The sequence below is a fragment of the Oncorhynchus masou genome, chromosome 11 (genome assembly GCF_036934945.1).
Source record: "Oncorhynchus masou masou isolate Uvic2021 chromosome 11, UVic_Omas_1.1, whole genome shotgun sequence".
In the NCBI taxonomy this organism is placed as follows: Eukaryota; Metazoa; Chordata; class Actinopteri; order Salmoniformes; family Salmonidae; genus Oncorhynchus; species Oncorhynchus masou.
Genome location: NC_088222.1, coordinates 49179250 through 49199456, shown reverse-complemented (window position 1 = coordinate 49199456; position 20207 = coordinate 49179250). Strand labels below are relative to the sequence as shown.

At 46.9% G+C, this 20207-nt stretch overlaps 1 protein-coding gene across 2 annotated transcripts in view; it reads left to right on the top strand.

Annotated features, from left to right (window-relative positions):
* ppp2r2bb (protein phosphatase 2, regulatory subunit B, beta b) overlaps positions 1–18900 on the top strand; it is a 115722-nt gene extending 96822 nt beyond the window's left edge. For both annotated transcript variants that reach the window (XM_064978705.1, XM_064978706.1), the window contains exons 3-9: positions 2870–3035; positions 3676–3788; positions 10671–10848; positions 15891–16055; positions 17288–17457; positions 17683–17774; positions 17909–18900. In XM_064978705.1, coding sequence (XP_064834777.1) covers positions 2870–3035; positions 3676–3788; positions 10671–10848; positions 15891–16055; positions 17288–17457; positions 17683–17774; positions 17909–18188 — 1164 coding nt within the window. In that variant the 3' untranslated portion in view covers positions 18189–18900. The remainder of the gene's footprint in view (positions 1–2869; positions 3036–3675; positions 3789–10670; positions 10849–15890; positions 16056–17287; positions 17458–17682; positions 17775–17908) is intronic.
* Positions 18901–20207: the final 1307 nt, after the last annotated feature.

The window sequence follows — 20207 nt, the reverse complement described above, 5'->3', positions numbered from 1 at the left end:
AAACCTGCATCTAATGAACCCATATTTTGAACCTTGAATGAAATAACATCACATCGGCACATGCATTACCATTCATAAACGTCCCTTTTTCAGGACCCTGTCTCTCAAAGATAATTGTTAGCAATCCAAATAACTTCACAGATCTTCATTGTAAAGGGTTTAAACACTGCTTCCCATGCTTGTTCAATGAACCATAAACAATTAATTAACATGCACCTGTGGAACGGTCGTTAAGACACTAACAGCTTACAGACGGTAGGCAATTAAGGTCACAGCTATGAAAATTCAGGACACTAAAGAGGCCTTTCTGCTGACTCTGAAAAACACCAAAATAAAGATGCCCAGTGTCCCTGCTCATCTGTGTGAATGTGCCTTAGGCATGCTGCAAGAAGGCATGAGGACTGCAGATGTGGCCAGAGCAATAAATTGCAATGTCCGTACTGTGAGACGCCTAAGACAGCGCTACAGGGAGACAGGACGGACAGCTGATCGTCCTCACAGTGGCAGACCACGTGGAACAATACCTGCACAGGATCGGTACATCCGAACATCACACCTGTGGGACAGGTACAGGATGGTAACAACAACTGTTCGAGTTCCACCAGGAACGCACAATCCCTCCATCAGTGCTCAGACTGTCCGCAATATGCTGAGAGAGGCTGGACTGAGGGCCTGTTGTAGGCCTGTTGTAAGGCAAGTCCTCACCAGACATCACCGGCAACAATGTCACCTATGGGCACAAACCCACCGTCGCTGGACCAGACAGGACGGACAAAAAGTGCTCTTCACTGACGAGTTGCGGTTTTGTCTCACCAGGGATGATGGTCGGATTTGCGTTTATAGTCAAAGGAATGAGCATTACACCGAGGCCTGTACTTTGGAGCGGGATCAATTTGGAGGTGGAGGGTCCGTCATGGTCTGAGGCGGTGTGTCACAGCATCATAGGACTGAGCTTGTTGTCATTGCAGGCAATCTCAACGCTGTACTTTACAGGGAAGACATCCTCCTCCCTCATGTGGTACCCTTCCTGCAGGCTCATCCTGACATGACCCTCCAGCATGACAATGCCACCAATCATACTGCTCGTTCTGTGCGTGATTTCCTGCAAGACAGGAATGTCGGTGTTCTGCCATGGCCATCGAAGAGCCCGGATCTCAATCCCATTGAGCACGTCTGGGACCTGTTGGATCGGAGGGTGAGGGCTAGGGCCATTCCCCCCAGAAATGTCCGGGAACTTGCAGGTGCCTTGGTGGAAGAGTGGGGTAACATCTCACAGCAAGAACGGGCAAATCTGGTGCTGTCCATGAGGAGGAGATGCACTGCAGTACTTAATGCAGCTGGTGGCCACATCAGATACTGGCTGTTGCTTTTGATTTTGACCCCCCCTTTGTTCAGGGACACACTATTCCATTTCTGTTAGTCACATGTGTGGAGTCTGTGGAACTTGTTCAGTTTGTGTCTCAGTTGTTGAATCTTGTTCTGTTCAAATATTTACACATGTTAAGTTTGCTCAAAGTAAACGCAGTTGACAGTGAGAGGGCGTTTTTTTGTTGTTGCTCAGTTTAGATGTTGGTTGGATCTGGAAGAAACAGTGCCAGCGTGTTACAGTATAGGCTCGCACACATCGCACCGAATGTTGATCTAGCGTTCGTCTGCCGATCGTTCCGCGCACTGTGTTTTAGGGACCACCCACTGTTGACATCTGACTGTCATCACCCGATTCTACATGTAAAACTGGTGTACACTCGGTTCGCAAATGATGGCTGACACTCTGTTCAGAGATGTGAAGTACTCTCGGCGAGCAAACGCTATTGGTGTGTCTGAGCTCTTACATTCGCTGGGTTACTGTGTTGTTGTAGTAGTTGTAGCAGCAGTAGCAGTAGTACTAGTAGTGGAAGTGTTAAGGGTCTGTGAATGTTTATTCAGTGGTTGTAGGAAGTATTATGGAAAGATTATGGGCCACTCGGGGAGGCCTACCGTCTCCTTTGGAAGCTGGATGAAAGGACTAGACAGCGTCTGAACCTTCTGTCTGGCTGTGAGAAAATATGAACGTCGGGGACTGCATGAGTCCCCCCCCCCCCCTCCTTTCTCCGCGTCTTTTCACCTTCCAGCTGATTTCAAGGCGCTCCATAGTATCCGCTAATCCTCACACCAGAGGCGCTTTCCCCCCCTCCCCCCTTGCTTCCCCCTGTCTTCACCCCCGCAGAGGGCAAATCTGTTTCCATTAATACCCATCCCTCTTGTTTGGTCATCTGATTTGGCTCTATTGATTCTGAAGCTTCCTGAGGTGAAACCTGACCTGCCATGTTGGCTGAGCTGAGGCTGCTGGGCTGTTATTGAGAAATCACGCTGGCCCTTACTACAGATCCTGACAGCCTTACAATAGATTTAACCCACTTTTGCCTGATTTCTCATAGTTCTACTCAACAAAAATACCTTATGGAGGCACGAGGTCTGTACTATGTCAGCATTTATGTCAACCCGTATAATGCCGGAGAGGGCTTTTGGTGACTGCTCAACATACTACAGTCCCCATGTTTTGTTTGTTCCTGGGTAGTTCCTGGTTAGTGTGCGTATGTATGCTTGATCTAGAAAGCAGAAACCAGGCCAGCGACACATCTGCTGCTGTGAAAATCTTGGGTTGCTGTTTCCTTACATTTTGTCTATTCAATGCAAATAGGAAGATCCCCACTCTCAAATTGTGTTCAATGTACCCCTCTGTATACCCATCCCGCAATATCATTATCTTCATTTCATTGTCAAGCTTCAAACACTGGATTATTTTTTTTTTGCATGTCTGAATAGCTGAATAATCCCAGAACATCTGCATATTCTTCCACAAACTCCAACGTTGTCCTTGTTGTTTCAGAGTAAGAACCAGCCCCACAGGAGAGGGGAGTACAATGTTTACAGCACCTTCCAGAGCCACGAGCCTGAGTTTGACTACCTGAAGAGCCTGGAGATCGAGGAGAAGATCAACAAGATCCGCTGGCTGCCTCAACAGAACGCTGCCTACTTCCTCCTCTCCACCAATGGTAAGACGCACAGCCAGCTTTAGGGAAATCACCATATTTTACTGCTCACTTGTCGATGTTAGTATTTGCTAATGGTTCCATTACCTCCGTTCCATCATCTGTTGCATAATACAGCCTATTGATTTTAGCCAAGCAGCTGCTTTATGGCAAAAGTCTTCATGTTAAGTGCCGCAAGAGGCAGGAAGTGGCTCTTCTCAAGTTACATATTCACATATTCATCAGTCACTCCATTGACCTTTACAATACTGCAGTGCCCCTCCTTTTCACCGTTCACTAAATGTATTAGACGGGGAACTTGCATCAGCAGACAGCGCTCTGCCCTCATAAGAGTCTATCTTTGGACATCAGTGGAACAAGCTAGGCTGGCAACAGGAGGCTTTAATCAGGTTAATTGGAGGCTATTGATCTCAGTTGATATATCTGCAATCTATTTATGCCATGCCAACCCTCCGCAGTGGCAAGCTTCCAATACTGTAGCAGCACAGCAGATCGAGCCGCACACCACTGAGTTGCCCTCCTCCCCTCCTCAACGCAGCTAGCTATCTCCCCGAGTCAGATCAGCACAGTGCACCTTTCGTTTAGCCTATCCCTCGTCTGTTGTTACTCATCCCTCTCTCCCCTCCTCCTCTCCTCCCTGCAGATAAAACAGTGAAGCTGTGGAAGATCAGTGAGCGGGACAAGAGACCGGAGGGCTACAACCTGAAGGACGAGGAAGGGAGGATCCGAGACCCAGCCACCATCACCGCCCTGCGGGTAAGATGCCAACCCATGCCCCACCCCCGGTGTCACCACAGCCTCCGGGCATCTCTGTGCCCACCCGCCCAGTGCTACACACAGAGGTTGAACACTGATGTCATCCTTCCTCTGGCAACCTGTGTCATTATCGCTCCCTATGGCAGTCTAAGCCTCTATCTCTCCCCCAGTGCCACTGAGGGATTAAAGAAACTCGCCTGGTTTCATATCTTGCCAAATGCACATGTCTGTCAGTTTGAGGGTGTGGAAGGGGTGTTTCTGGCTCGTAGGGGTGGGGTAAGCGGGGGACATCAAGCGCCAATGCTGCTGACTGACCAAAAATTAGCCAGGTCCAGTAGTACCCAGGGGTCAGCATGGGGTCAAATGTCACCCCCATCTCCATGGATACACAGAGAGCAGGCTGGGACATGTCTGAATCAACTCTGTTGGTCGCTGTCAGGTGGTAAAGCCATGATAGTAGATTATAGCTGGTGTAAACAGAGGTCTTACGATGGCTAGACGTTTGTTGTCTTTTCCTTTATAAACATAAAATGCCTATTTTCATCGTTGTGTTCCATGAAAGAACCCCCCCCCCCCCAGAACAAACATTGGAATTGAATCCTCTTTTTGTCCTCCACTCTCATTAAAAAAGAAAAATGTAATAGACATGTTTTCCTTCGTTCAAGAGCTCACACGCCGCACTCCTCAGTAAATATCGTATTGATTTAGTAGAGAAGTGAGCGGTGCAGAAACTGTATCAATATTTCGACCCCTGACTCGTGCCAATCATCCCTCTCTCCTCATGCTCTCATTTTCCACTCTGGGCCCAAATTGACCCTTACGCAACACAGCCTTTGGAAATCAATTGAAATCACATTACGGTTGAGAGATGGAATTGTGAAACATCATTGAATGGGATTAAGTTAGTGGGAGGGAGCGACAGTGTTGCAGGCTGTGCTTGACTTGGGCAGGAGCTCACTGGAGCTGAGTACCGGCAACTTCAATTTTCTAATGCTTGACCTCCTGTTCCTCTTATAGAATATTAGCTCAAAAGTATTGTGGAGCTTCGGCACCTAAATGTAAGCAGTACTGGCACCCAAAATGAGTACCGGCACCTATTTCATTCCAAGTCAAGCACTGGTTCCAGGACTGGCACAGACTATCCATTATATTGACCAGATACTCTAGTGGCCAACAATGAACATAAAAAAAAAAAATGGAAGGCAGTCAGGAGTAGGGAAGATCAGGTGGGATAATTTGAGCCAATGAGAAGGCAGATACGCGTGTACAGGCACAACAGGCACAACGGTTTCCACTAGTTACCACAGCCACAAAGTCAAAATTGGCTCTATTGTAAAAAGTCATGAAAACAAGAACTTTTTTTTTTGTATTAATTTAAGGTTAGGTTTAAAATCACATTTTAAGAAGAGAAATTGTAGAAATAGTTGGGGTGTATGACTTTGGCTGTGGTAACTAGTGACGACCAGGCACAACTCCGATAAATAGTGTATTTTCTCAAAGTTGCCGGGATGTCACTTGTCCTACTTATATCAGTACACTCGTAACAACCGAATCATTGCGAAACTTCTATTAGATCAAGTAAGCCACACGTAGCAAATATGCCAGTCAATTATGTGTTAACCAAATTTGACACTCTCTCATTGACCTCCATAAGAAAACTCCTCGCTTGGTGAGCGAAGAAAATGTCTGTCAGTCACTCTGAGAGAAAACACGATGTCACCCATCAGAGAGGAGGTGGGCCGTACTGTCAGTCTATCCCAGTGCCCTGCACCTTACTGACTGACTACACTTAACCCTATGTGGGACCAGTACAGGATCAATGTTATTGAAAATGTCTACTGCTCACTAGCATACCACGGTGTGTGCATGCTCTTTGGGTTGAAGGTGGATTTCCCATGCCTCTCCTATCCTGTCTGAACATATCACCTGCTTGGCTTGATTCATGTCCAGGTCTTTCTATTGAGTAATAACTGTGGACAGAAGCAGCTCCTCCCAGCGCTGCCTCATCTGAGAAACAGACGTTGATGTATGAGTTAATGACCTCAGCAGTCTCTGCAGCATGCTCCTCCTCCACCTCTCGCTGTGTGACGGTGTGACCGTGCCGGGGCGCTGAGAGACACTCATCATGCGAGCAGACTCATATCTGATAATCATTGGCTGTGCTGCGCTGTGTCTGTGTGGCGTTGACAGATGGTTTGTGTTCACTGTCAGACAGATACCCAATAATGGTCAGCCAAGGAGGTGCCCAAGAGTGAATGCACATTAGTGAGCATGTCCCACTCCCCCTCTCTGTCACTATTTATCACTATCTCTCTCTCTCTCTCTCTCTCTGTCACTAGTTATCACTATCTCTCATTACTCCTCTCTTTCTCTTCCTCTCTCTCTCTGTCACTAGTTATCACTATCACTCATTACTCCTCTCTTTCTCTTTCTCTCTCTCTCCCTCTCTTTCTCTCTGTCACTAGTTATCTCTCTCTGTCACTAGTTATCACTCTCTCATTACTCCTCTCTTCCTCTCTCTCTCTGTCACTAGTTATCACTATCACTCATTACTCCTCTCCTCTTTCTCTCTCTCTCTCTCTCTGTCACTAGTTCTCTCTCTCTCTGTCACTAGTTATCACTATCTCTCATTACTCCTCTCTTTCTCTTCCTCTCTCTCTCTCTCTGTGTCACTAGTTATCTCTCTCTCTCTCTCTCTCTCTCTCTCTGTGTGTCACTAGTTATCTCTCTCTCTCTCTCTCTGTGTGTGTCACTAGTTATCTCTCTCTCTCTCTCTCTCTCTCTCTGTGTCACTAGTTATCTCTCTCTCTCTCTCTCTCTCTCTCTCTGTCACTAGTTATCACTATCACTCATTACTCCTCTCTCTCTTTCTCTCTCTCTCTCTCTCTCTCTGTCACTAGTTATCACTATCACTCATTACTCTCTCTCTCTCTCTCTCTCTCTCTCTCTCTCTCTGTCACTAGTTATCACTATCACTCATTACTCCTCTTTCTCTCTCTTTCTCTTTCTCTCTCTCTGTAACTAGTTATCACTATCACTCATTACTCCTCTCCTCTTTCTCTCTCTCTCTCTCTGTCACTAGTTCTCTCTCTCTCTCTCTCTGTCACTAGTTATCTCTCTCTCTGTCACTAGTTATCACTCTCTCATTACTCCTCTCTTCCTCTCTCTCTGTCACTAGTTATCACTATCACTCATTACTCCTCTCCTCTTTCTCTCTCTCTCTCTCTCTCTGTCACTAGTTCTCTCTCTCTCTCTCTCTGTCACTAGTTATCTCTCTCTGTCACTAGTTATCACTATCACTCATTACTCCTCTCTTTCTCTTCCTCTCTGTCAAATTGTCAGTACTCCGTCTCCCTCCAGGATTCCTCATATTCCTTTTCCCCTCTAGTTCTTTCCATTGTCTCTCCTCCCCTCCCTCTAATGTGTAAATGCATCTTTCCCTGTTGTCTCTCCCGTGCCGAGCCTATAGACCAGTGGTAGTACAGATTATTGTATGGGACAATATACAAATGCTTTTGAGAAAGATAACAAATAAAATAAAAATTTTGAGTAAATGTTTATTTATTTTATTATTATTTTGAATAAGACATGAAAATGCAATGAATTCAAGGTTATTTGTTGATGTAAAAAAAATCTAAATGGACCAATTTTAAGGTTGTGCTATTAGATTTTGGGGTGAGGTCATGAGAAATTCTGGCTGAAAAAAATGGACCCCCCCTGAAAAAGTTTAATACTATAGAACATTAGAGACTGGGGGATTATGGCTGAGACCGGTAGAAATCCAATCCCAAGTGTGAATTGTGTGTGTGGGTGGGTGGGTGTGAGCAGTGTGTGTCTGTGGGGAGTGTGGCTGGAGGGGCATTTATCACTTTGCACAGACAGGAGAGGTTGTCACTGTTATCTCTCTCTCTCTCTGTGGGTGTGTGTCACTAGTTATCTCTCTCTCTCTCTCTCTCTGGGGAGTGCTAGTGGGGGGGTCCTCGAGGAGCTGCAGGCTACAGCTGCTCCTCCTGTATGGCCGTTAAGCAGCTCTGTGAGGGGTTATCGTTTACCAGCGCTTTTATTGCTCTTCCAAACAGAGCCAGAGGAACCACAGACAGACAGAGGGAGGGGGCAGTCTCTGTCAATAACACACACTACAACTGACAGCTCCACACAAATGAAGGAGTCGTCTGGGCTAATGCTGGACCAATATACCGTACAAACCTTCATTTGGGATCGAGATATCTAAAACCGATTTCTTTGTTTTGGCAAATATGATGGTAGAAATACCCGCATGCCTATATCATCAATTGGAACTTGTAAACAGCCACAAGGTTTCCTATCTCCTGCAGTCATTGTCAATCATGAAACCTTAATGCTCCTCTATAAGAGTCCTCCTCACTTCCAGAGATAATGATCATGATGCATCAGCACAAGCCTCCTGCTGATTCCACTGAGTTGGCAATGCATTAGTCTAAATTGCGAGGCGCGTATGAGACAAAATCTGGAACATTTGTCGAGAAAGGGGCCCATAAAGTGTGCGAGTGTGGCAGACAAGGCCTTGCACAGTGGGGGTCTGGGTCTCTCTAGGGGCCCCCTGTTGTGTGGCTAGTATCTAGGGGCCCGGGCTGAGATTTGTCATCATTAAGGGACCCTACTCCCTGTGAGAACATGGGGTTCCCCATTATGGGCTGGCTAGAGGAGCTCTCAGTTCAGTCTCACACTGTCAGAGTGGTGCATGAACAGCCCATACTTGAAATACTGCACTCACTGAATAACTGACTGTTGAATACACGGGTGATTTGATGTTTATAAACATCTTTTTCTTATTCTCTTTCTCTCTCTCCCTCCCTCTCCACTTTTTTCTCTCCTCCCTGCCACTCTTCTTCCCTCCATCGTGCCCTCCCTGCCACTCTTCTTCCCTCCATCGTGCCCTCCCTGCCACCCTCCTGCCCTCCCTGCCACTCTTCTTCCCTCCATCGTGCCCTCCCTGCCACCCTCCATCGTGCCCTCCCTGCCACCCTCCATCGTGCCCTCCCTGCCACCCTCCTTCCCTCCATCGTGCCCTCCCTGCCTCCCTCCATCGTGCCCTCCCTGCCACCCTCCTTCCCTCCATCGTGCCCTCCCTGCCACCCTCCATCGTGCCCTCCCTGCCACCCTCCTTCCCTCCATCGTGCCCTCCCTGCCACCCTCCTTCCCTCCATCGTGCCCTCCCTGCCACCGTCCATCGTGCCATCCCCGCCACCCTCCTTCCCTCCATCGTGCCCTCCCTGCCACCCTCCTCCATCCTCCCTCCCTCCATCGTGCCCTCCCTGCCACCCTCCATCGTGCCCTCCCTGCCACCCTCCTTCCCTCTATCGTGCCCTCCCTGCCACACTCCTTCCCTCCATCGTGCCCTCCCCTGCCACCCTCCATCGTGCCCTCCCTGCCACCCTCCTTCCCTCCATCGTGCCCTCCCTGCCACCCTCCATCGTGCCCTCCCTGCCACACTCCATCGTGCCCTCCCTGCCACCGTCCATCGTGCCCTCCCCGCCACCCTCCTGCCCTCCCTGCCACCCTCCTTCCCTCCATCGTGCCCTCCCCGCCACCCTCCTTCCCTCCATCGTGCCCTCCCTGCCACCCTCCTTCCCTCCATCGTGCCCTCCCTGCCACCCTCCTTCCCTCTATCGTGCCCTCCCTGCCACCCTCCTTCCCTCCATCGTGCCCTCCCCGCCACCCTCCTGCCCTCCATGCCACCCTCCTTCCCTCCATCGTGCCCTCCCCGCCACCCTCCTTCCCTCCATCGTGCCCTCCCGCCACCCGCCACCCTCCTTCCCTCCATCGTGCCCTCCCCGCCACCCTCCTTCCCTCCATCGTGCCCTCCCCGCCACCCTCCTTCCCTCCATCGTGCCCTCCCCGCCACCCTCCTTCCCTCCATCGTGCCCTCCCCGCCACCCTCCTTCCCTCCATCGTGCCCTCCCCGCCACCCACTTTCCCTCCACCGTGCCCTCCCCGCCACCCTCCTTCCCTCCACCGTGCCCTCCCCGCCACCCTCCTTCCCTCCATCGTGCCCTCCCTGCCACCCTCCGTGCCCTCCCTGCCACCGTCCATCGTGGCCTCCCCGCCACCCACTTTCCCTCCACCGTGCCCTCCCCGCCACCCTCCTTCCCTCCACCGTGCCCTCCCCGCCACCCTCCTTCCCTCCATCGTGCCCTCCCCGCCACCCTCCTGCCCTCCATGCCACCCTCCTTCCCTCCATCGTGCCCTCCCCGCCACCCTCCTTCCCTCCATCGTGCCCTCCCCGCCACCCTCCTTCCCTCCATCGTGCCCTCCCCGCCACCCTCCTTCCCTCCATCGTGCCCTCCCCGCCACCCACTTTCCCTCCACCGTGCCCTCCCCGCCACCCTCCTTCCCTCCACCGTGCCCTCCCGCCACCCTCCTTCCCTCCATCGTGCCCTCCCTGCCACCCTCCGTGCCCTCCCTGCCACCGTCCATCGTGGCCTCCCCGCCACCCTCCTGCCCTCCATGCCACCCTCCTTCCCTCCATCGTGCCCTCCCCGCCACCCTCCTTCCCTCCATCGTGCCCTCCCTGCCACCCTCCTTCCCTCCATCGTGCCCTCCCTGCCACCCTCCGTGCCCTCCCTGCCACCGTCCATCGTGCCCTCCCCGCCACCCTCCTGCCCTCCATGCCACCCTCCTTCCCTCCATCGTGCCCTCCCCGCCACCCTCCTTCCCTCCATCGTGCCCTCCCTGCCACCCTCCTTCCCTCCATCGTGCCCTCCCTGCCACCCTCCTTCCCTCCATCGTGCCCTCCCCGCCACCCTCCTTCCCTCCATCGTGCCCTCCCTGCCACCCTCCATCGTGCCCTCCCTGCCACCCTCCATCGTGTCCTCCCCGCCACCCTCCTTCCCTCCCTCCTAGGTGCCAGTGCTGCAGCCCATGGACCTGATGGTGGAGGCAACGCCCAGGCGGGTGTTCTCCAACGCCCACACGTACCACATCAACTCCATCTCCGTCAGCAACGATTACGAGACCTACATGTCCACAGACGACCTGAGAATCAATCTGTGGAACCTGGAGATCACCAACCAGAGCTTCAGTATCCTTCTTCCGACAAACATACTGTAGATGGCTAGACTGACCGCTGAGGAACTCATATTAAGAGATTGTCTCACTTTGGAAGATGTTTTCATTTTTGTTGTTGTTGGATTAGCTCATTCATGATGTATGCATCACAGTCAGGATGTTAAGCTGGAAGACAGAAAATATATTAATTCTGAATTGCATTATTTCTCAGTTTCATGTGGAATAAAAAGATATTCAGTTTAAAGCAGTTTAAAGCTCTCCGAATCGGTGCCATTTGCATGTTGTAACTTTTCAAAATTTGACTTCATTCTTTTTTTTTCCAGCACTGTATCTAACAGCAGACATGTTTAACTATTCAAAATGTGTAATGGTCAATCTCAGGCAATTTTTACGAATGGAAGATGGTTGCATTTTTCTCAGTCCGGTTACCAAAATGGTTTAAATATCAATTAAAAGTCATGCCAACTAGTTTCTTTGTTTTTCCCTCAATAAAGTGGGTATTTTAAAGAAACGATTGGTTACATGTTGAAAAAAATATATATCTGTAGCTAAAAAGTCATATGCAGGCGAAATCTCTTTTTTTTTAAAGACAAATCCATTTTTTATTTTTAAGGGCGACCCCAACCTCAATTTTATCACAAATCTATCATGTATTTTATCAAACAATTGTTTAAATGATGGACCAAGCATAACTGAAAACTAAGTGGTTTATCTTAATTTTTTAAATAAAAAACAATTAAGTAACAGGAATGAGCACTGAGTAACAGGAATGAGCACTGAGTAACAGGAATGAGCACTGACTAACAGGAATGAGCACTGAGTAACAGGAATGAGCACTGAGTAACAGGAATGAGCACTGAGTAACAGGAATGAGTGCTTGTATGTGTGAGAATAACTGGATGTCACAGAACTTCCTTCAATTAAACAAATATAAAACAGGTCATTATATTTGGCCAAAAAGATCTGAGACTAAATAGCAACATAAAGCAGTAACAATTGTGTGTGTGTTTTTGCATGAGTGCGTGTGCTTGTGTGTGTTTATGCGGGGTGGGGTGGGCGGTAGAGAGAGCGAGAAAGAGAGAGAGAGAGAGAAGGTGTGAGTATCCCTCCTCCCCCTGCAGCATGTGTGTCTGGCTCCTGCCTCTGCACAGCATGGGTTCTCCATCTTCCTCTACAAAAGGCAAGAGAGACAAGAAATACAAAAAGCTGAGAATATTAAGCAGATCCTCAGATCCCTACATTGACTAACAGTATCTAATATTAACTTGAAAATACTATTTTCGGCATATAAAACAACATTCACTTGCAAACACGACATACAATTGTATTTCATATAGAATTGAAATAAATGAATGAACAAAAACTTGCCTTTTCTAAGAAACAGTCTCTAGTTTGGCCCAGACTTCGTTGTCAGTTTCCATCTAACGACCTGTGACTTGCTTCGCTGGTGGGATGGTACTTGAAAGGGGTACCAAAAGGATGTCTTCGCGTGCTGGCCAGCAAAACCTGTTGGCCCCAGTCCTTTTCATACAACGAACCTTGACGTGTGTGTGTGTCTGTGTGTGTGTGTGTGTTGTTTGTGTCTGTGATGATGCCAGGGTACTGTTGACCGTCGTACTTCAGCACACACCATTTGCTGACAACCTCAGGACTTTGCCGCTGATATTGTGTGGTCGTGGGAGCCTTCTGTCAATTTGAATGTGAAATGCTTTGCATTAAAGCACTCGCAGCTCAGAGGATGTCGTGCTGTGCACAAGCAGCTGACATCCCTGTTGGTCAGCTTTCCATGCAATTGTTTGACTGCCTGATGCATCTTCACCGTAGCTGGAACTGGGCTAACTGGAGGTGTAGTGAGGTGCTTCATGGCTTCTATCCTGGACTTGATCCGGTAGCAAAGTCTCTTTCCACTTTTTGCGATGCCTGTGCTTTTCCCCCTCGTACTAAATGTTATTGACTGTTTTCTCCCTGCCTGATGCTATGTCCTCCCTGTATTTCTGCTGTTCCTTCTTTTAAGTATATCTCTCTCTCTCTCTCCTTTCTGGGTCGGTATCGCGTCGAGTGCGATAGCATTTCTGCAGCATCTGATCGATTGGCTCCCTGTAAGTAATGTGTTCACATTGTACAACTGAAAACACCTTCAGTAATTCCAACTGTAAAACTTCAAATCAAGAGAATAGTATTATAATTAATCAATGTATATACCAGATAGCCATTTTAAATGTGTATGTCATTCAAACTTCTCACTCCTGTGACTCTTATTCAGTCCTGTTACCCTTCATTTCATATGAGTAACAGGACTGAAAGTAATAGGACTGAGTTTTTAGCATAGCATTTGCAAACACATGAAATGTAGCCACATTTGGCATCAATGCTAATAGCATGAGAACATTTAGCACCTTCAAGTGGTTTACCAAAACTATCTTAAAAAAAAAACCTAAATTATTTCTTAGATGTTAACAGGACTGTACTTTTAGATTGACATTCTCAGTCATACTTACAATATGATAAAACATAAGAGTGAGAGAACTTACTTTTGGACTTCCCATGGCCTTCAGGAGACTCAAATGATGCTACTTCCTGTTGATCATGTGACTTGTGGAATGTCCCACATTTTTAGAGGGGAAGGTGTCAGGCTAACAGGACTGAGTGAAAACCTGGGGACACGACTAAAATGTGTGTTTTAACTAACATATGATTTTCCGATGAAAATTCAAAAGTTATGTCTAAATTGGAAATAGAGTCACACAATAATACAAAAAACAAGATTTCTGAAGGATTCTATTCATTATTTTTCATGGTGAAGTGTAGTGTTAGAGAGTGGGAATGGGCTAAAATCCAATTTTTTCAGTTTTCTCGGTAGTTTGTATCAAGGCTTCACATGATGTGTTTTCAAATTGCAATTAGGACAAAGTGCAGGACACTTTGCTTGATAATATAATGAATTATACACATACTTTTCATGCACATTCATGCATGTAATGTCCTAGGGACGAAAAAGGCACAGATTTGGTGGAATGGCCCATTTAGTGTGTCCTATCAAATTCGTACTGAGAGAATGTGAGTTGGCATAATGTAGCGAGAGCAGTCAGGTTTGGTGTCATCTTATGAAACACTGGGATAAAACAGAGAACCAGGCTTAAGTTAAGAAAGAATTTTGACAATTTACATTTTCTCCCAATTACGCTGCTACCTATGAAATATATACAGTGCATCCTGAAAGTATTCAGACCTCTTGACTTTTACACATTTTGTTACGTTACAGCCTTATTCTGAAATTGATTCAATTGTTTTTTCCCCTCATCATTCTACACACAATACCCCATAATGAGAAAGCAAAAACACGTTTTTAGAAATGTTTGCAAATTTAAACTGAAATATCACATTTACATAAGTATTCAGACCCTTTACTCAGTACTTTGTTGAAGCACCTTTGACGGTACAAGCTTGGCACACCTGTATTTGGCGAGTTTCTCCCATTCTTCTTTGCACACCCTCTCAAGCTCTGTCAGGTTGGATGGGGAACGTCGCTGCATCTCTCCAGAGATGTTTGATCGGGTTCAAGTCTGGGCTCTGGCTGGGCCACTCAAGGACATTCAGAGACTTGTCCTGAAGCCACTTCTGCGTTGTCTTGGCTGTGTGTTTAGGGTCGTTGTCCTGTTGGAAGGTGAACCTTTACCCCAGTCTGAGGTCCTGAGCGCTCTGGAGCAGATTTTCAACAAGGATCTCTCTGTACTTTGCTCCATTCATCTTTCCCTCGATCCTGACTAGTCTCCCAATCCCTGCCGCTGAAAAACAGGGTAGACCCTCACTGTAAATAAGAATTTGTTCTAAACTGACTTGCCTAGTTAAATAAAGGTAAAACAATACAAACAAACAAATAGACGGGTGTGTGCCATTCCAAATCTGGTCAAAACCATTGATTTTACCACAGGCGGACTCCAATCAAGTTTTAGAAACATCTCAAGGATGATTCATGTTAACAGGATGCACCTGAGCTCAATTTTCAGTCTCATAGCAAAGGGTCTGAATACTTGTGTAAATAAGGTATTTCTGTCTTTTAGTTTTAATACATTTCCAAAAATGTCTAAAAACCTGTTTTTGCTTTGTCATTATGAGGTATTGTGTGTAGATTGAGGAAAACAATTAATTTAATCCATTTTAGAATAAGGCTGTAACGTAACAAAATTAGGAAAAAGTCAAGGGGTCTGAATACTTTCCGAATGCACTGTAGATCTATATGGCTCATCGTATGAAACTGCTGATGCCAGTGTGCCTACAAATCCCCCTTTATCAGATCGTCCTCTTAACAGAATGCCCATGGACTTCCACTGTTCCTTTAAATGGAAGGCAATTTGAGCTAACAGCTTGGTTGATATTTACACTGGGTAGATAGCAATTAGCAAGCTGCTGGTATCTCTGTCTATATCCCCCCTGGGTCTTCATATGTCTGCCTCTCTGTCACTCTGGCCATTACCCTTTATCCAGTGCCTGTCTCTGTCCAGCAGTCATCTGCATCCCATCCCAGGTGTGTGTCAGAGAGAATCCAATGAGGTCATCTTTAAACAGGCGCACATCCCCATTGATCAACAATGATTTCCACTTTGAGGTTCTCTGCAGATCACAGATGAGATGCCCTATGGACAGCCGAATGGATGGCTGAGCTTTGGGGCCCTGGGCACGTATTGAGCTTCTTATTTACTGAGCCTCTTTACTGGATCAATCACAGTGCTACTGGCTAGTCAACCTCTCTCCTCAGCTTTCATCGCCTGTCTCTCTCTCTCTCTGTGTGATGGATCTGCTGTCATTTCCCTCCTCCGGGTCAGCGCTGGTTTCTGCTGTTCCTTGACATTTTTAAAGTCTTTTTTTTTTTTTTTTTTTTTTTTTTACCTCATGCTGTTATATCTTTTCCTTTTTTTTGTGTGTGCTTACTCTGGCAACCTCTAATGGGTTGCTATGGGTTTTCCCTTTCCTTCTCTTGAAAGTCTCAAACTGTAAGCTATGAATTGCGTCAGTACTCCTCTATGTGGTTGAGTTCCTTTACCTCCCCCACCTCAGACATTGTGGACATCAAGCCGGCTAACATGGAGGAGCTGACAGAGGTGATCACAGCGGCGGAGTTCCATCCCAACCAGTGTAACACCTTCATCTACAGCAGCAGCAAGGGCTCCATCCGCCTGTGTGACATGAGGGCCTCAGCACTGTGTGACAACCACTCCAAATGTAAGACTGCCTCTGCCTCTGCCGCACCCCAAACCACTCATATGCTGTACATTGTCAGCAGGCTCCATGATAAGGGCCAGCAGTTTATCCCGACCACACGAGTTGACTAGGAAAAGCTATGGGGCCGAGTGGTCCCAGGCAGTCAGGTCACATGATCAGGGAAAACAGCTGGCCTTAAGCATAGGCACTGGGGCTGTTGTACGCTCTGAAGCCCCTAAAACCTCTATAACAGTCGATCTACTCCTTTCTAATAGCTACTGTGTCACTAATTGTTAGTCATTTGCTGCACAGTGATAAATTAGTATTTGTATGATGGGACCCTGGCACAGTTGTTGGTAAATTAATTAATAATGTTTTGTTGAACTGAGCTAAGCTGCAGGTGGACATGTCTTTGTGAGATATTATTGGGAAATAAGGTGGAAATGGAGGTAAACAGAGAAGCACTATGATGTCAAGGGGGATTTTATAGATTTTTTTTCTCCCCTCCAGTTGTTTTTGGCATTTTTCCCATGTACTAAGTTCTTTGTAAATGGTGGACCAAAAAGTCCACAGGATACAGTGTGTATTCCTCCATGGCTCTGAGTTGATCCAAACACACAGTGGTATTGATGTTTCAAGGTCAGTCAAGGCTCTGTCCCTGAGCCCCAAATCATCCGTTTTCACCAGGCTGAACATATTGACAGATCATAGAGAGACAGGAGGTTATGCAGTGAGAACAGCCATATTATAATATCTATTATTGGCACATACATCTTACATGTAATATCTTAAATAAGCTCACAGTATTTGTGTGTTCAATTATTGACCGTTAAGAGCTGCATTTGCATTTCAAATCAATTGTCATCTTGTTTGAGAGGCCCCCGTGGTTAAAGATGACTCATAAATAGGAAAGATAGATGATACATTCCCAGAAGTAAATAATCAAGTATTAATGACGCGTTTGCATTGCAAAATACGACCATGTTAATGACTTGTTTTACTGAGAAATGTCGTCTAACATGAGAAATGGTTTTCTATTTAGCCAATATTTATCAGTGAGATGTATTGTTTCTCTCCTTTTCCCTTTGCATATTTAGCGGTTGTTTAGAAGAGCCAGCTGATGGCCTAAAGTAGCTGGTGCAGTGTGAAAGTGATCAATCAATCAACTGAAGCTGTAAGCCAGAGAGTGGCTCCTCCGGTGCTTTCTGTCCAGATGTTAACACTGCTCGTTCCTCTGTCTGTTCCCCCTGCAGTCTTCGAGGAGCCGGAGGACCCCAGTAACCGCTCCTTCTTCTCTGAGATCATCTCCTCCATCTCAGATGTCAAGTTCAGCCACAGCGGGCGCTACCTGATGACACGGGACTACCTCACGGTCAAAGTGTGGGACCTCAACATGGAGAGCAAACCTCTGGAGACCTACCAGGTAGAGTATACCCCTCGTACACTTTTTTTGTTGCTGAACGTTTCAAGCTTGTTATGGAGACCTTGATACACTGTAGACCATACATCGCTCTGACTGTGTCTGCACATCGCTGGGTACAACAAAGAAATATGCAAAGGGAAAACACCAGAGACATATATTTATACCGAAAACATATGGTTCTGGAAAATAGATCTCCATTTATTTCCCCCTTTTCCTCTCTTCCAGGTGCACGACTACCTGAGGAGTAAGCTGTGCTCCCTGTATGAGAACGACTGCATCTTCGACAAGTTTGAATGTGTCTGGAACGGGTCTGACAGGTCAGTGACCGCCGCTGTATTAGGATCGGTGTGACTGGAGGTCTTCATCCTTTACATCAGTAGATACAGTTGGATGAATGGGATTGATGTGTTGCAGCATCCTCATCCCCCCCCCTCTCTCTCTCTTCCCGTAGTGTGATCATGACCGGCTCCTACAACAATTTCTTCCGCATGTTCGACCGCAACACCAAGCGTGACGTGACCCTGGAGGCGTCGAGGGAGAACAGCAAGCCCCGGGCCATCCTGAAGCCCAGGAAGGTGTGTGTGGGCGGCAAGAGACGCAAGGACGAGATCAGTGTGGACAGCCTGGACTTCAGCAAGAAGATCCTGCACACCGCCTGGCACCCCTCTGAGAACATCATCGCCGTGGCCGCCACCAACAACCTGTACATATTCCAGGACAAGGTCAACTAAGGTTGGATGGACGAAGAGCAGCACTGACCAGCATAGCGCGCCCTGGCTGGCTGGCTGACTGACCGCGCTCACCTGGGGACTGGGAGAGGGCCGCAAGGCTGGGAATCTCTGGCCGCACTGCAACTTGTGAAGAAGAGACACTGACAGCTTTGCAGCTTCCTCTCTCTCTCGATCTCGGAGACTTGCCGCCATGTTGTTGTAAATCCAGGGTTGCCCTCGGTTGCACCCAGAACATTGAGAACGATGGCTGTCAACGCCTGTTTATTTTGTTTTTCTCCATTTTACAATTTTCTCCCTCAAAGTTGTTGCTGTAGTTTTGATGGATATGCACAGAAATGCAGGGATGATACTTTTATGTGTATGTTCCTAAGTAGAAACAGAAATGCTTTGCATTGGGGAGATGGAGATGAACTGAGAGACTGGCTCCAACTAACTCACCCTTTGCATCCCTGAGATGATGACATGCTTAGATGCTACTGAGATGGTGTGAGCTTGACACCCTTTGACCTCTTCTCCTGCCCCCTCTGTATCTCTTAATTTATTTATTTATAATTTCTCTTCATGAAGGTTTCAAAACATACCTGCAGAGGAACGGATGATGTTACTGGGTAGAATTGATTTAAAACAATGTAGCAAGCTTTTTTCTTCCAATTTTTAAAAAATACATTTACAAAAATACAACATGTATAATAAAAAAAATGAGTAACCTAAATAGTCATGACTTTTTATTATGGGCTCAGTGATGCCGGGAACAGAGCTGGGAAAATGAATCCAAAACGTTAGTCTCTTTAGCCCCGTTTATACTTGGTGCTGTGTCCTGATGCTGTCCACATTCTGATTGGGCAGACAATTAGTGTAGACCAGTGGTTCCCAAACCTTTTATAGTCCCTTACCCCTTCAAACATTCAATCTCCAGCTGCGTACCCCCTCTAGCACCAGGGTCAGCGCACTCTCAAATGTTGTTTTTTGCCATCTTTGTAAAAGCCTGCCACACACACACAAAATATGACATATTTATTAAACAAAAGAATGTGTGAGTTTTTGTCACAACCTGGCTCGTGGGATGTGACAAAAAGCTCTTATAGGACCAGGGCACAAATAATACAATAATAATCAGTAATTTTGCTCTTTATTTAGCCATTTTACATATAAAATTGTATTTGTTCATCGAACATTGTGAATGACTAACCACAGGTTAATGAGAAGGGTGTGCTTGAAAGGATACACATACCTCTGCAATGTTGGGTTGTATTGGAAAGAGTCTCAGTCTTAAATACTTTTCCACACACAGTCTGTGCCTCTATTTCTTGCTAGTGAGGGCTGAGAATCCACTCTCACATAGGTATGTGGTTGCAAAGGGCATCATAGTCTTAACGCGAATCCAGGGATAACGAATCCAGTTGTTTGTCATCCGTTTCGGAAAAGTACCTGCGTAATTGCGCACCCAACTCACCCATGCTTCGCTATATCACGTTTAACATTGTAAGCTTGAGTTCATTTGCACACAAAAAAATCATACAATGATGGAAAGACCTGTGTGTTGTCCTTGTTAATGTAGACAGAGAAGAGCTCCAACTTCTTAATCATAGCCTCAATTTCATCCCGCACGTTGAATATAGTTGTGGAGAGTCCCTGTAATCCTCGATTCAGATCATTCAGGTGAGAAAAACATCACCCAGAATTATGGTCAGTGAAAACTTTAAGCTTTAATGACTAAAAAAAACGTGTCAATACTAAGCCATTGATAACCAGCGTATGTTGTAAAAGCGTTACATGGTCGCTGCCCATATCATTGCATAGTGCAGAAAATACACGAGAGTTCAGGGGCTTTGCTTTAAGTTAACCATTTTCACTGTAGTGTCCAAAACATCTTTCAAGCGGTCAGGCATTCCTTTGGCAGCTAGAGCCTCTCGGTGGATGCCGCAGTATACCCAAATGGAGTCGGGAGCAACTGCTTGCACGCCCGTTACCACTCCACTCACCGTCATGGTTTTTACGCCATCAGTACAGATACCAACA